Source organism: Drosophila serrata, unplaced genomic scaffold (genome assembly GCF_035046125.1).
Source record: "Drosophila serrata isolate PLE 108 unplaced genomic scaffold, ASM3504612v1 contig_240, whole genome shotgun sequence".
NCBI lineage: Eukaryota > Metazoa > Arthropoda > Insecta > Diptera > Drosophilidae > Drosophila > Drosophila serrata.
The window spans coordinates 6,169,197-6,185,191 of NW_028257138.1; the positions used below are offsets into that span (position 1 = coordinate 6,169,197).

Below are 15,995 nucleotides of genomic sequence, written 5' to 3' on the forward strand. Positions count from 1 at the left end.
TAGTTGAGAAGGCCCATGCATAAAATGAAATTGTTGATTAATCGATTAGTTCCTTACTTGAGGTTTGAGTGGGCACACATTTGACCATCGGATTGCCCTCATGGCCCTGCGGGCAGGTGCAAATCGGACGATGACTCTTGGCCGAACACTTGGCACTCGCGGCACAGATCTTGGCAAATTCGCACGGATCCTGGCACAAGCCCATGTAACAGGCCTCGCTCTCAATGCAGTCGTTGTTAGATTGACAGGGTTCAGGTGTTTTCGGTGAACCCGGCGGTTCTACTTGTTAGAAAGGATTTTTAGTGAGTTAAGAAGAGTTAATTCGTTGTTGATGTGATTTTAAATCAAATTAAATGATAATAATATGTACAGGGGCTATGCTAATTATGTACAATTTGTTTTTATATAACAAAAATTAGTTGGTAAACGCCAGAAAACATAATGCCCTATACATAAGAAATTATGTACAAATTGAATAATATTAGTGCCACTTTGGGATAAATGTTTTAAAGCAAAGTTTATCCCAAAGTGGCGTGCATTTCACATATAATTGCAGTTGTTATACCTTTCTTACGGCAATTTCCCAGTTTACAGTGCTCGTTGGGAGCACAGTTAGTATCTACTGTACATGGGTTAATTAATGAGATTTCAGTTGTTGTATTGCCCAGTGGAGCAATCATGGTGTCGTACACCTCAGTGGTGGTGCCCTCCGTGGTGGGCAGCTCGAGGGGCCTGCCCGTTGTGTAATCCTCATTGGATGTATCCAGACGCGTGGTCTTTTTGGGCTGCGATGTGGTTCGACCCTGATTACCACTACTTGTATCTTCGCCACGCAACGTGGTTGTTGGAATCGTGGGTCTCGGCGTTGGAGTATCGGTAATATTGTTCTCCCCATCGCGGTACCGCCTTGTGGCATCGGTATGGGAGGTGGTGCTTTCTGTGTCTGGTTTCTTACTGTGGTTCCTACTGGTCTGGTTAGTAGCGCTTGTGATTGTGCTCGATTCAGTGCTAGTGGAAGAAGTGGTAGTAGTGGTGGTGGTTGTGGTTGTTGTGGTTGTTGTGGTGGTGTTGGCCCTTGCAGTAGTAGGGGTCTTTTTGACGCCCGTGTTTGGGTTAGCTGTTGTTCTTGGTTTCGTTGGTATCTTGGTAGATGTGGAGTTCTTGGTAGTAATAGTTGTTATTGTTACATTAGCTAAGGAGAGAGATGTATTTACACGGGGGTAACGGGAGGTTAATTTATATATTAGAATATGTACACATTGTATTTACACCTATTATTATTAGGTTTTGAGTTTTGGTTACAAATAAAAAAGGCTCTCGTGGAACTTACCCTTGATACAAGCACCAGTAGTGGGATCGCAATTAGCCCCTGGTGGACAGTGTTCACAGCCAGGAGTTCGACCAGTTCCCGAGCACGAGGGCTGATGGTCCAGGACACGGCAATCCTCATTGCGGCCGCAGGGATTGTCGTAGGTGCAGGGATCCACGCAGAGTGCATTAATGCACGCCTGCTGTGAGGGGCACTCATGGCTCGAAGCGCAACCAATTTCTGTTCGTAAGCAATATTCATGCATTAGTTGGGGTATTTTAAGGAGTTTCATCATAACGCAAGGATGCGCAAATTTTACGTCGTTATAATTAAAGTCATTCCTTTTAGGTCAAGAATCCTGTTCGGTAGGTAGTTTTCTCTTTCATTAAGTTTTCAATGCAGTTAGTAGAGCTTTTCCTTTTAATATTGCATCCTTATGCTAACTTTTCAACTAGGTTCAAGCATATTATAAACTATGTAGCAGTCTTTAGCGTTAGTTAACTATAAATAGTTTAGTTCTTAGCAGTTGCTTAGTAAACAACATATACACATGCAAAAGCGATAAGTGAGTTAGTGCATATAAGGTTCTGATAATAATAATATATGTTTTAATTAGTAATCCAAATACCAAATACATGCACAATTTTCCTTAACTACTTACTACAGGCTAATACACTTACGGTAAATGATAAGGTTTAACGACAACGAAATCTAGATACTATATACAACAAAATCAACACAGATTAGAACACAATCGAAGGGTGTCGCGCCAAGGTATCATGCGAGTTGGGGGTCTTTCCAAAACATAACAAAGAACGAGTAACGAAAAACATTCAGAATGGTGAAGACAATGACAAGGGATTTGATGAAGTTTGCAGCAGGCATTCTCAGGCAGACAAAAAGCAGGCAACTAACATGAACAACGAGCAACATTGCAACACAGATCGACATGCAGAGAATTGCGCTAGAGAGTGAATTTCCAAGAATCGGCATTCGATCAAAAGCTCCCTTGTGGACACACAGAGTTCAAACTATTCCGGGTGCTGCTCGTGGTAGGAGATCGGTAGGTGGAGGTGCAAGGAGTTCAACAAAACAGAACTGAAGAAGCAGTATTTAGAGACAGGGCAGAGGCAAATGTATTTTGAAAAGTACACCACAAAGAAGGCACGGATCTTTGCGAGGAATAAAAACGAATGGATGCATGCATGGTATCCATACGGTTCGGATGCCTGTTCCGTCACATATATGCCACAAAAGAAAAGGATAATGGCTGAAAATCCGAAGGGAGGAGAAGGAGAAATGACATCCAACTGAAGTAGGCTACTACGATTTGCCAGTTATGTGATTGGCGTTGAGAGTAGTCGACGATGCCATGATGCCAAGAGTTTACCGCAACCCTGTGGTTCCTTGCAATTCATTCAATATGATTCGATAAAAACTTACACATATTTACACAACTTTAGTTACCTGCTTTCATAGAACAATCGGGGCTATTTACATCATCGGTGGTGCCACAGAAGCACATTGTGGTGTGGTTCAATGTTCGACAAATAGTAAGATTGCTCACAGTGCAGAGATTCTTGAAATATACACAAGGCACTAAGCACAGCCCCCCTATACAGGTCTCATCGTCAAGACAGTCCTGTTCCGTCGTACAAGTCATTGTTCGCTCAGTCGTATCTGTTACCGATAAGTCTGTAACATTTGGACTTCCATCCGAAACAGAACTCAAAGCCGGCATAGGAGTAGACGCTATAATTAGCGGAATAGTTTCCATATCCTGCGTAATATATTCTGTCGTTTGCTGAGAAGTACCCCTCGATATATATACAGGTATTTCGGTAGTTAGAGTAGACCTACTGTCTTCACTTGGAGGATCTGTCTGTTTTTTATTCATTCGTCCGGACGTAGTTCCCATCGGTATATGGGTGGTGCCCATCATAGTCACCTGTGTAAATGATTCTGTTACTTCGTCAGATCTTCCTAAAGATGTATCCCTAGGAACAAATGTAACAGGAGCTCCAGTTGTCTTTTCGTAAAGATAATTCGTTGTAGTAGTTGAGTGAATATCTGCAGGTCCACCAGTAGTCATTTCTCTGGGATTCATTGTGGTTTCTTTAGTTCCTTGACCCATGGTCGTTTTACCCGGAAAATAAGTGGTCGCATCAGTAGCATTTGCTTGAACTGTGCTCTCAGATCGACTTGTTGTTCCTTCTGTGGTGAATGCTACCGTCTGATCTGTAATTGCTCCCGGTGCAGTACCCATAGAGTAAGTTGTGTCTGTAGAGTCAGAAGGCATAGTTTGCTTAACAATAGGTCCTGCAATCGTTTCTTCAGTCACTGGTCCCCTGGTCGTGTCAATCGGAATATGAGTGGTAGCCGGAGGAGTTATTGACGGAACAGTGCCCTCAGATCTACTTGTTGTTCCTTCTGTGGTAAATGCTACCGTCTGATCTGTAATTGCTCCCGGTGTAGTACCCATAGAGTAAGTTGTGTCTCTAGAGTCAGAAGGCAGAGTTTGCTTAACAATAAGTCCTGCAGTCGTTTCTTCAGTCACTGGTCCCCTGGTCGTGTCAATCGGAATATAGGTGGTAGCAGGAGGAGTTATTGACGGAACTGTGCCCTCAGATCTACTTGTTGTTCCTTCTGTGGTGAATGCTACCGTTTGATCTGTAATTGCTCCCGGTGTAGTACCCATAGAGTAAGTTGTGTCTCTAGAGTCAGAAGGCAGAGTTTGCTTAACAATAAGTCCTGCAGTCGTTTCTTCAGTCACTGGTCCCCTGGTCGTGTCAATCGGAATATAGGTGGTAGCAGGAGGAGTTATTGACGGAACTGTGCCCTCAGATCTACTTGTTGTTCCTTCTGTGGTGAATGCTACCGTTTGATCTGTAATTGCTCCCGGTGTAGTACCCATAGAGTAAGTTGTGTCTCTAGAGTCAGAAGGCAGAGTTTGCTTAACAATAGGTCCTGCAGTCGTTTCTTCAGTCACTGCTTCCCTGGTCGTGTCAATCGGAATATAGGTGGTAGCAGGACGAGTTATTGACGGAACTGTGCCCTCAGATCTACTTGTTGTTCCTTCTGTGGTGAATGCTACCGTCTGATCTGTAATTGCTCCCGGTGTAGTACCCATAGAGTAAGTTGTGTCTCTAGAGTCAGAAGGCAGAGTTTGCTTAACAATAAGTCCTGCAGTCGTTTCTTCAGTCACTAGTCCCCTGGTCGTGTCAATCGGAATATAGGTGGTAGCAGGAGGAGTTATTGACGGAACTGTGCCCTCAGATCTACTTGTTGTTCCTTCTGTGGTGAATGCTACCGTTTGATCTGTAATTGCTCCCGGTGTAGTACCCATAGAGTAAGTTGTGTCTCTAGAGTCAGAAGGCAGAGTTTGCTTAACAATAGGTCCTGCAGTCGTTTCTTCAGTCACTGCTTCCCTGGTCGTGTCAATCGGAATATAAGTGGTAGCAGGACGAGTTATTGACGGAACTGTGCCCTCAGATCTACTTGTTGTTCCTTCTGTGGTGAATGCTACCGTCTGATCTGTAATTGCTCCCGGTGTAGTACCCATAGAGTAAGTTGTGTCTCTAGAGTCAGAAGGCAGAGTTTGCTTAACAATAGGTCCTGCAGTCGTTTCTTCAGTCACTGGTCCCCTGGTCGTGTCAATCGGAATATAGGTGGTAGCAGGACGAGTTATTGACGGAACTGTGCCCTCAGATCTACTTGTTGTTCCTTCTGTGGTGAATGCTACCGTCTGATCTGTAATTGCTCCCGGTGTAGTACCCATAGAGTAAGTTGTGTATGTAGAGTCAGAAGGCAGAGTTTGCTTAACAATAGGTCCTGCAGTCGTGTCTTCAGTCACTGGTACCCTGGTCGTGTCAATCGGAATATAGGTGGTAGCAGGAGGAGTTATTGACGGAACAGTGCCCTCAGATCTACTTGTTGTTCCTTCTGTGGTGAATGCTACCGTTTGATCTGTAATTGCTCCCGGTGTAGTACCCATAGAGTAAGTTGTGTCTCTAGAGTCAGAAGGCAGAGTTTGCTTAACAATAGGCCCTGCAGTCGTTTCTTCAGTCACTGGTCCCCTGGTCGTGTCAATCGGAATATGAGTGGTAGCAGGAGGAGTTATTGACGGACCTGTGCCCTCAGATCGACTAGTTGTTCCTTCTGTGGTGAATGCTACAGTCTGATCTGTAATTGCTCCCGGTGTAGTACCCATAGAGTAAGTTGTGTCTGTAGAGTCAGAAGGCATAGTTTGCCGGCCAACAGGTCCTGCAGTCGTTTCTTCAGTCACTGCTTCCCTGGTCGTGTCAATCGGAATATAGGTGGTAGCAGGAGGAGTTATTGACGGAACAGTGCCCTCAGATCTACTTGTTGTTCTTTCTGTGGTGAATGCTAAAGTTTGATCTGTAATTGCTCCCGGTGTAGTACCCATAGAGTAAGTTGTGTCTCTAGAGTTAGAAGGCAGAGTTTGCTTAACAATAGGTCCTGCAGTCGTTTCTGCAATCAATGGTCCCCTGGTCATGTCAATCGGAATATAAGTGGTAGCAGGACGAGTTATTGACGGAACAGTGCCCTCAGATCTACTTGTTGTTCCTTCTGTGGTGAATGCTACCGTCTGATCTGTAATTGCTCCCGGTGTAGTACCCATAGAGTAAGTTGTGTCTGTAGAGTCAGAAGGCATAGTTTGCCGGCCAACAGGTCCTGCAGTCGTTTCTTCAGGCAATGGTCCCCTGGTCGTGTCAATCGGAATATAGGTGGTGGCAGGAGGAGTTATTGACGGAACTGTGCCCTCAGATCTACTTGTTGTTCCTTCTGTGGTGAATGCTACCGTCTGATCTGTAATTGCTCCCGGTGTAGTACCCATAGAGTAAGTTGTGTCTGTAGAGTCAGAAGGCAGAGTTTGCTTAACAATAGGTCCTGCAGTCGTTTCATCAGGCAATGGTCCCCTGGTCGTGTCAATCGGAATATAGGTGGTGGCAGGAGGAGTTATTGACGGACCTGTGCCCTCATATCTACTTGTTGTTCCTTCTGTGGTAAATGCTACCGTCTGATCTGTAATTGCTCCCGGTGTGGTACCCATAGAGAAAGTTGTGCCTGTAGAGTCAGAAGGCAGAGTTTGCTTAACAATAGGTCCTGCAGTCGTGTCTTCAGTCACTGGTACCCTGGTCGTGTCAATCGGAATATAGGTGGTGGCAGGAGGAGTTATTGACGGAACTGTGTCCTCAGATCTACTTGTTGTTCCTTCTGTGGTGAATGCTACCGTCTGATCTGTAATTGCTTCCGGTGTAGTACCCATAGAGTAAGTTGTGTCTCTAGAGTCAGAAGGCAGAGTTTGCTTAACAATAGGTCCTGCAGTCGTTTCTTCAGGCAATGGTCCCCTGGTCGTGTCAATCGGAATATAGGTGGTGGCAGGAGGAGTTATTGACGGAACTGTGCCCTCAGATCTACTTGTTGTTCCTTCTGTGGTGAATGCTACCGTCTGATCTGTAATTGCTCCCGGTGTAGTACCCATAGAGTAAGTTGTGTCTGTAGAGTCAGAAGGCATAGTTTGCCGGCCAACAGGTCCTGCAGTCGTTTCTTCAGTCACTGCTTCCCTGGTCGTGTCAATCGGAATATAGGTGGTAGCAGGACGAGTTATTGACGGAACAGTGCCCTCAGATCTACTTGTTGTTCCTTCTGTGGTGAATGCTACCGTCTGATCTGTAATTGCTCCCGGTGTTGTACCCATAGAGTAAGATGTGCCTGTAGAGTCAGAAGGCAGAGGTTGCTTAACAATAGGTCCTGCAGTCGTTTCTTCAGGCAATGGTCCCCTGGTCGTGTCAATCGGAATATAGGTGGTAGCAGGAGGAGTTATTGACGGAACTGTGCCCTCAGATCTACTTGTTGTTCCTTCTGTGGCGAATGCTACCGTCTGATCTGTAATTGCTCCCGGTGTAGTACCCATAGAGTAAGTTGTGTATGTAGAGTCAGAAGGCAGAGTTTGCTTAAAAATAGGTCCTGCAGTCGTGTCTTCAGTCACTGGTCCCTTGGTCGTGTCAATCGGAATATAGGTGGTAGCAGGAGGAGTTATTGAAGGAACTGTGCCCTCAGATCTACTTGTTGTTCCTTCTGTGGTAAATGCTACCGTCTGATCTGTAATTGCTCCCGGTGTAGTACCCATAGAGTAAGTTGTGTCTCTAGAGTCAGAAGGCAGAGTTTGCTTAACAATAGGTCCTGCAGTCGTTTCTGCAGTCAATGGTCCCCTGGTCGTGTCAATCGGAATATAGGTGGTAGCAGGACGAGTTATTGACGGAACTGTGCCCTCAGATCTACTTGTTGTTCCTTCTGTGGTGAATGCTACCGTCTGATCTGTAATTGCTCCCGGTGTAGTACCCATAGAGTAAGTTGTGTCTCTAGAGTCAGAAGGCAGAGTTTGCTTAACAATAGGTCCTGCAGTCGTTTCTTCAGTCACTGGTCCCCTGGTCGTGTCAATCGGAATATGAGTGGTAGCAGGAGGAGTAATTGACGGAACTGTGCCCTCAGATCTACTTGTTGTTCCTTCTGTGGTGAATGCTACCGTCTGATCTGTAATTGCTCCCGGTGTAGTACCCATAGAGTAAGTTGTGTCTGTAGAGTCAGAAGGCATAGTTTGCCGGCCAACAGGTCCTGCAGTCGTTTCTTCAGTCACTGGTCCCCTGGTCGTGTCAATCGGAATATGAGTGGTAGCAGGAGGAGTTATTGACGGACCTGTGCCCTCATATCTACTTGTTGTTCCTTCTGTGGTAAATGCTACCGTCTGATCTGTAATTGCTCCCGGTGTGGTACCCATAGAGTAAGTTGTGCCTGTAGAGTCAGAAGGCAGAGTTTGCTTAACAATAGGTCCTGCAGTCGTTTCTTCAGTCACTGGTCCCCTGGTCGTGTCAATCGGAATATGAGTGGTAGCAAGAGGAGTAATTGACGGAACTGTGCCCTCAGATCTACTTGTTGTTCCTTCTGTGGTGAATGCTACCGTCTGATCTGTAATTGCTCCCGGTGTAGTACCCATAGAGTAAGTTGTGTCTCTAGAGTCAGAAGGCAGAGTTTGCTTAACAATAGGTCCTGCAGTCGTTTCTTCAGTCACTGGTCCCCTGGTCGTGTCAATCGGAATATGAGTGGTAGCAGGAGCAGTAATTGACGGAATTGTGTCCTCAGATCTACTTGTTGTTCCTTCTGTGGTGAATGCTACCGTCTGATCTGTAATGGCTCCCGGTGTAGTACCCTTAAAGTAAGTTGTGTCTCTAGAGTCAGAAGGCAGAGTTTGTTTAACAATAGGTCCTGCAGTCGTTTCTTCAGTCACTGGTCCCCTGGTCGTGTCAATCGGAATATGAGTGGTAGCAGGAGGAGTAATTGACGGAACTGTGCCCTCAGATCGACTAGTTGTTCCTTCTGTGGTGAATGCCTGATCTGTAATTGCTCCCGGTGTAGTACCCATAGAGTATGTTGTGTCTCTAGAGTCAGAAGGCAGAGTTTGCTTAACAATAGGTCCTGCAGTCGTTTCTTCAGTCACTGGTCCCCTGGTCGTGTCAATCGGAATATGAGTGGTAGCAGGAGGAGTAATTGACGGAATTGTGTCCTCAGATCTACTTGTTGTTCCTTCTGTGGTGAATGCTACCGTCTGATCTGTAATTGCTCCCGGTGTAGTACCCATAGAGTAAGTTGTGTCTCTAGAGTCAGAAGGCAGAGTTTGCTTAACAATAGGTCCTGCAGTCGTTTCTTCAGTCACTGGTCCCCTGGTCGTGTCAATCGGAATATGAGTGGTAGCAGGAGGAGTAATTGACGGAATTGTGTCCTCAGATCTACTTGTTGTTCCTTCTGTGGTGAATGCTACCGTCTGATCTGTAATTGCTCCCGGTGTAGTACCCATAGAGTAAGTTGTGTCTCTAGAGTCAGAAGGCAGAGTTTGCTTAACAATAGGTCCTGCAGTCGTTTCTTCAGTCACTGGTCCCCTGGTCGTGTCAATCGGAATATGAGTGGTAGCAGGAGGAGTAATTGACGGAATTGTGTCCTCAGATCTACTTGTTGTTCCTTCTGTGGTGAATGCTACCGTCTGATCTGTAATTGCTCCCGGTGTAGTACCCATAAAGTAAGTTGTGTCTTTAGAGTCAGAAGGCAGAGTTTGCTTAACAATAGGTCCTGCAGTCGTTTCTTCAGTCACTGGTCCCCTGGTAGTGTCAATCGGAATATGAGTGGTAGCAGGAGGAGTAATTGACGGACCTGTGCCCTCATATCTACTTGTTGTTCCTTCTGTGGTAAATGCTACCGTCTGATCTGTAATTGCTCCCGGTGTGGTACCCATAGAGAAAGTTGTGTCTCTAGAGTCAGAAGGCAGAGTTTGCTTAACAATAGGTCCTGCAGTCGTTTCTTCAGTCACTGGTCCCCTGGTCGTGTCAATCGGAATATGAGTGGTAGCAGGAGGAGTAATTGACGGAATTGTGTCCTCAGATCTACTTGTTGTTCCTTCTGTGGTGAATGCTACCGTCTGATCTGTAATTGCTCCCGGTGTAGTACCCATAAAGTAAGTTGTGTCTTTAGAGTCAGAAGGCAGAGTTTGCTTAACAATAGGTCCTTCAGTCGTTTCTTCAGTCACTGGTCCCCTGGTCGTGTCAATCGGAATATGAGTGGTAGCAGGAGGAGTAATTGACGGAACTGTGCCCTCAGATCGACTAGTTGTTCCTTCTGTGGTGAATGCCTGATCTGTAATTGCTCCCGGTGTAGTACCCATAGAGTATGTTGTGCCTGTAGAGTCAGAAGGCAGAGTTTGCTTAACAATAGGTCCTGCAGTCGTTTCTTCAGTCACTGGTCCCCTGGTCGTGTCAATCGGAATATGAGTGGTAGCAAGAGGAGTAATTGACGGAACTGTGCCCTCAGATCTACTTGTTGTTCCTTCTGTGGTGAATGCTACCGTCTGATCTGTAATTGCTCCCGGTGTAGTACCCTTAAAGTAAGTTGTGTCTCTAGAGTCAGAAGGCAGAGTTTTCTTAACAATAGGTCCTGCAGTCGTTTCTTCAGTCACTGGTCCCCTGGTCGTGTCAATCGGAATATGAGTGGTAGCAGGAGGAGTTATTGACGGACCTGTGCCCTCAGATCTACTTGTTGTTCCTTCTGTGGTGAATGCTACCGTCTGATCTGTAATTGCTCCCGGTGTAGTACCCATAGAGTAAGTTGTGTCTCTAGAGTCAGAAGGCAGAGTTTGCTTAACAATAGGTCCTGCAGTCGTTTCTTCAGTCACTGGTCCCCTGGTCGTGTCAATCGGAATATGAGTGGTAGCAGGAGGAGTAATTGACGGAATTGTGTCCTCAGATCTACTTGTTGTTCCTTCTGTGGTGAATGCTACCGTCTGATCTGTAATTGCTCCCGGTGTAGTACCCATAGAGTAAGTTGTGTCTCTAGAGTCAGAAGGCAGAGTTTGCTTAACAATAGGTCCTGCAGTCGTTTCTTCAGTCACTGGTCCCCTGGTCGTGTCAATCGGAATATGAGTGGTAGCAGGAGGAGTTATTGACGGACCTGTGCCCTCAGATCTACTTGTTGTTCCTTCTGTGGTAAATGCTACCGTCTGATCTGTAATTGCTCCCGGTGTAGTACCCATAGAGTAAGTTGTGTCTCTAGAGTCAGAAGGCAGAGTTTGCTTAACAATAGGTCCTGCAGTCGTTTCTTCAGTCACTGGTCCCCTGGTCGTGTCAATCGGAATATGAGTGGTAGCAGGAGGAGTAATTGACGGAACTGTGCCCTCAGATCTACTTGTTGTTCCTTCTGTGGTAAATGCTACCGTCTGAGCTGTAATTGCTCCCGGTGTGGTACCCATAGAGAAAGTTGTGCCTGTAGAGTCAGAAGGCAGAGTTTGCTTAACAATAGGTCCTGCAGTCGTTTCTTCAGTCACTGGTGCCCTGGTCGTGTCAATCGGAATATGAGTGGTAGCAGGAGGAGTTATTGACGGACCTGTGCCCTCAGATCTACTTGTTGTTCCTTCTGTGGTGAATGCTACCGTCTGATCTGTAATTGCTCCCGGTGTAGTACCCATAGAGTAAGTTGTGTCTCTAGAGTCAGAAGGCAGAGTTTGCTTAACAATAGGTCCTGCAGTCGTTTCTTCAGTCACTGGTCCCCTGGTCGTGTCAATCGGAATATGAGTGGTAGCAGGAGGAGTAATTGACGGAATTGTGTCCTCAGATCTACTTGTTGTTCCTTCTGTGGTGAATGCTACCGTCTGATCTGTAATTGCTCCCGGTGTAGTACCCATAGAGTAAGTTGTGTCTCTAGAGTCAGAAGGCAGAGTTTGCTTAACAATAGGTCTTGCAGTCGTTTCTTCAGTCACTGGTCCCCTGGTCGTGTCAATCGGAATATGAGTGGTAGCAGGAGGAGTTATTGACGGACCTGTGCCCTCAGATCTACTTGTTGTTCCTTCTGTGGTAAATGCTACCGTCTGATCTGTAATTGCTCCCGGTGTAGTACCCATAGAGTAAGTTGTGTCTCTAGAGTCAGAAGGCAGAGTTTGCTTAACAATAGGTCCTGCAGTCGTTTCTTCAGTCACTGGTCCCCTGGTCGTGTCAATCGGAATATGAGTGGTAGCAGGAGGAGTAATTGACGGAACTGTGCCCTCAGATCTACTTGTTGTTCCTTCTGTGGTAAATGCTACCGTCTGAGCTGTAATTGCTCCCGGTGTGGTACCCATAGAGAAAGTTGTGCCTGTAGAGTCAGAAGGCAGAGTTTGCTTAACAATAGGTCCTGCAGTCGTTTCTTCAGTCACTGGTCCCCTGGTCGTGTCAATCGGAATATGAGTGGTAGCAGGAGGAGTAATTGACGGACCTGTGCCCTCAGATCTACTTGTTATTCCTTCTGTGGTAAATGCTACCGTCTGATCTGTAATTGCTCCCGGTGTAGTACCCATAGAGTAAGTTGTGCCTGTAGAGTCAGAAGGCAGAGTTTGCTTAACAATAGGTCCTGCAGTCGTTTCTTCAGTCACTGGTCCCCTGGTCGTGTCAATCGGAATATGAGTGGTAGCAGGAGGAGTTATTGACGGACCTGTGCCCTCAGATCTACTTGTTGTTCCTTCTGTGGTGAATGCTACCGTCTGATCTGTAATTGCTCCCGGTGTAGTACCCATAGAGTAAGTTGTGCCTGTAGAGTCAGAAGGCAGAGTTTGCTTAACAATAGGTCCTACTGTCGTTTCGTCGCTCAGTGATTTTGTCATATCTTCATTTGTTTGGTCAATGGGAGTTGTTGTCGTTTTCTTGCTGGTTGTCGTTCCAAACGGAATATAAGTGGTATCTTCAGACGGGATTCCCGAAACAGGACCTTCCGGCCTTGTTGTTGGTAGTTCTGTCGAAATCTCAGTCATTTCTTTCGTTATTCGTACAGGAATAGTAGTTGTAGTTTGTATAGGTCTTTCTGAAGAAGTACTTTCTTGTGTGGTTAAAGAAAAAATACTATCGGTTGCTGGGGTTACTGATTCTGTTGGGGATTCTTTTGCGTTCTCATCGGGAGGTGTATTATCATATGAGGCGGTGGGTCTTGTGAGTGAAATCGCTTGTGTAGTTTGGTAGGATTCGGTGGTACTAGTATAGGATATGGTTGTTTCGTTTTCTGCTTCTATATCGGTAAATCGAGTTCGCATTTCGGTTTGATTTGCCAATTGCATAAGAGTATATTTTATATTAATTGATTCCGTTGTCGAGTCAGTAGGTTCCGTGATTGTCTGGGGGGTTGCTGTTTCGGTTGGAATGCACTTGGTGCCGTTTTGGTTCGTCACGGTGTCCGGGCAAATGCATGTGGCAACCTTGTGATCTAATGTAAGGCATTTTACTGCGTTCGCACAAACTATTTGACAGGGATCGATACATTGACCAGACGATCCACATTGGTGAGCTTCACTGCAATCTTCATGTGACGTACAGTTGCCACCTGGCTTAGCTGCTTTGAATTATCGGGTTTTTGGTTTTTACATAATTTTGGAGTGGGATATTTTGTACATATTCAAAATAAAAGTATAAGATTTAAAAAAATAAAAATTCGTTAAAATATTTACAAGTTTATACCAACTATAGGAAGGAAGGTGTGTATCTACGACAAAAGAGTATGTGCACTATATATATATACAGAGGGGCATACCTAAGAAAATACTGTTTCAGAAGTCTATCTAACTCTCTTGCATACAGCTGCAAATGTAAACAAATATCGGAAGCTTTAAAACTATTTTACGGTTAATCATTTTTAAATTAGGAACGAACGTCTTTACTATTAGTTAGCTACATATTGGTGTTGGATTGGTTTAGGTTTACCATTAGTATTACATCTCATTACCGTTTATTTAGAATCATAGGTTAAGAATTTTAAAGTACGAGTAATCAGGAGGCTTTTGATTAATAATTTGATTAATATCACTGTGAGCATGAGCGTGTGTGAATGTTCAGAAGAGTTTTCTTGAAATTGTGTCTTCATGTTATTGTATAATTGTTTGATTTGTATTCCCCTTGAACCAACAGGCCCAAGGGGACGTAACAAGATCTAAAAGATCAACAACGCTTTTCTAAACAAATCTTTTCATCATTCAAGTGCTTCAACCTAGTCGCTGTGCTAGTGGCGTAAAGCATCTGACCGTGGGGTTATATGGTCTCTTGACCTTCTTCTTCTGGCTTGTAACTAAGCTTTTGAGGGGTAAGTTTTTGCTTAAAACCATATATTGGTAGGCGAAAGCTTGGTACGGGCAGTTAATTTTCTCAGTCCTATGTACATTTACACAAACATTTCGGGGAAAAGAATTGACAAGGCCTGAAACATTAAATAAGGTGTAGGTGGCACTTTTTGGTCAATAGATTTTCCCTCTTAAGATTTGTTTGTGGTCGGTGGAGATTGGTTGTTTATTGTTTCTTTAATTTTTACTTTTTTTTTTTGTGAGGGGACAGACAATAAGACAGAGCTAGCAAAAAAAAGGTGAGGAGAGCGTGTGTGAGAGAGCGGGAAACAGAGATATTCGAGACAGAAAGACATAAGGCACTTTCACTCGACAGAGTGAGCTGAGTGATAGAGAGAGTACGTTTGGTGCTTTACCTTTTTGACATCCATATTTGGCATCGGCTATAAATCCAGCTGGGCAGAATTTACATATCGGCTTGTGATCCTCGACAATGCATGGCGAGTTGGGTGCGCATGTGGCAAACTTGCACGGATCGACGCACTGCAGCTTGCGGCAGGCCAGTCCAGCCGGACAGCCGGCATCACGCAGACAGATGGATATCGATGGCTGGCAATCGCGCATGCAGATGCACACCGGCTTGTGGTTCTGCACCTCACAGGACTTGTTCTCCGCACAGATCGGTGCTCGGCCCAGAGGGACAATGCACGGGTTCCGGCACTTGCCATCCGTGCAGGCCATGTTCGAGGCGCAGTCATCGTCGCGATAGCACTCCCGCTTCTCTGGGGCACAGGTCAGTTCGCCATACTCGTTCACAATGAAGCCCGACTTGCATATGCACACCGGCTGGTGGCGCCGCGTCTCGCACTTCTTGTTGCTCTCGCAAATGAAGAGCGGATTGTTGCACGGATCTGTGCATTGACCGTACTGGCCGCACTGCAACGTCTCGGGGCATTCGGTATCGCTGGAGCATGGGATTTGCTCCTTGGTCTTGGCATCGCCATCATCGGACGAGCACTTGGGATCGAGCTTGCACTCGACCTCCGGCCGACCGATGTGGCAGCTGGGGCAGGAGCAGCGCGGCCGATGCAGCACAGTTTTGCAGAGCGCATTCGCACCGCACGCGCCACGCATTGTACAAGGATCGCTGCAGTGTCCTTGGAGGCATGACTTTTCACTGGGACAATCCGTATCTGAGTAGCATTGTTCGGTGTCTATATTATAACATCCAGGGCAGGGAAGAACGAGAGAGAGATAGACAGGAGTTGTTTTGGTTTTGTTTAAATGTTAATCGTTGGTGGGTGCATTCAACTATTCCTTCGGTGACATAGTCGGTAAAGGGTACGCTACTCAATAGATTTTACTTTCTTTACAGCATGGAAACACATAGAAACGAAAGTGCGACATAAAAATCGTCGGTTGAGGGGGTCTTTGGTAGACAATAAAGTCTGATGGAGGGTTCAGGACTTGCTGGGGGTATTTGCATAAGATATTTCTTGGAAACAAGAGTGATGGGTGGGAAGACTCGGATAAATCTTATATCTAAATGTTTCTAAAAACAAAATTAAAAAAAAAAAAAATACAAACAAAGGAAGAACTTAAACGAGAACAGTATCATCCAGTTTTTGTTGGTTGGACTTCTTTATTTTTGGCTTAAGTGTTTTGTGTGTTTTGATTTTTGGTGTTTTTTTGGGTTTGGGTTGTGTGTGTATTTGCGGTGGGTCATCATCGGCTTCGGTGTTCAATTAAGTGTCAGTGGGATTATTGTGGACTCGATTTTGGGGTTTCGGGGGGTTTTTTGTGCACGGGGGTTATTAGAGTAAAAGAAAATTTTAGAGGGGAGATCAGATCAGATCAGATACAGATACATACAGAAATCATAAGGAAAATAAAATCATAAGTTGGACACTGGCACTTTGATTTAACTTAACGCATGTGTTCAACAGGTGCTAGTTAGTTAAAGCAGCAAAGTTGTGGCAAAGGTTGCATCATACTTTCGCTTGTCTTAATTCAAATTGTAGAACTGTGAAGGGAACATCTCACAAAAAC

The 15,995-nt window shown here is 45.3% G+C and overlaps 1 protein-coding gene across 16 annotated transcripts in view; it reads right to left on the reverse strand.

Moving 5' to 3' along the window:
- The window catches only part of dpy (fibrillin-like protein dumpy), a 132,709-nt gene that overhangs the window by 53,871 nt on the left and 62,843 nt on the right, over window positions 1-15,995 (reverse strand). For 5 of the 16 annotated variants that reach the window (XM_086830904.1, XM_086830903.1, XM_086830902.1 and 2 more), the window contains one exon: window positions 1,331-1,549. In XM_086830904.1, coding sequence (XP_086687030.1) covers window positions 1,331-1,549 — 219 coding nt within the window. Of the gene's footprint in view, window positions 1-57; window positions 280-1,330; window positions 1,550-14,362; window positions 15,161-15,995 lie in introns of all 16 variants that reach the window. The other 11 variants (XM_086830897.1, XM_086830896.1, XM_086830895.1 and 8 more) reach the window with 3 other exon arrangements.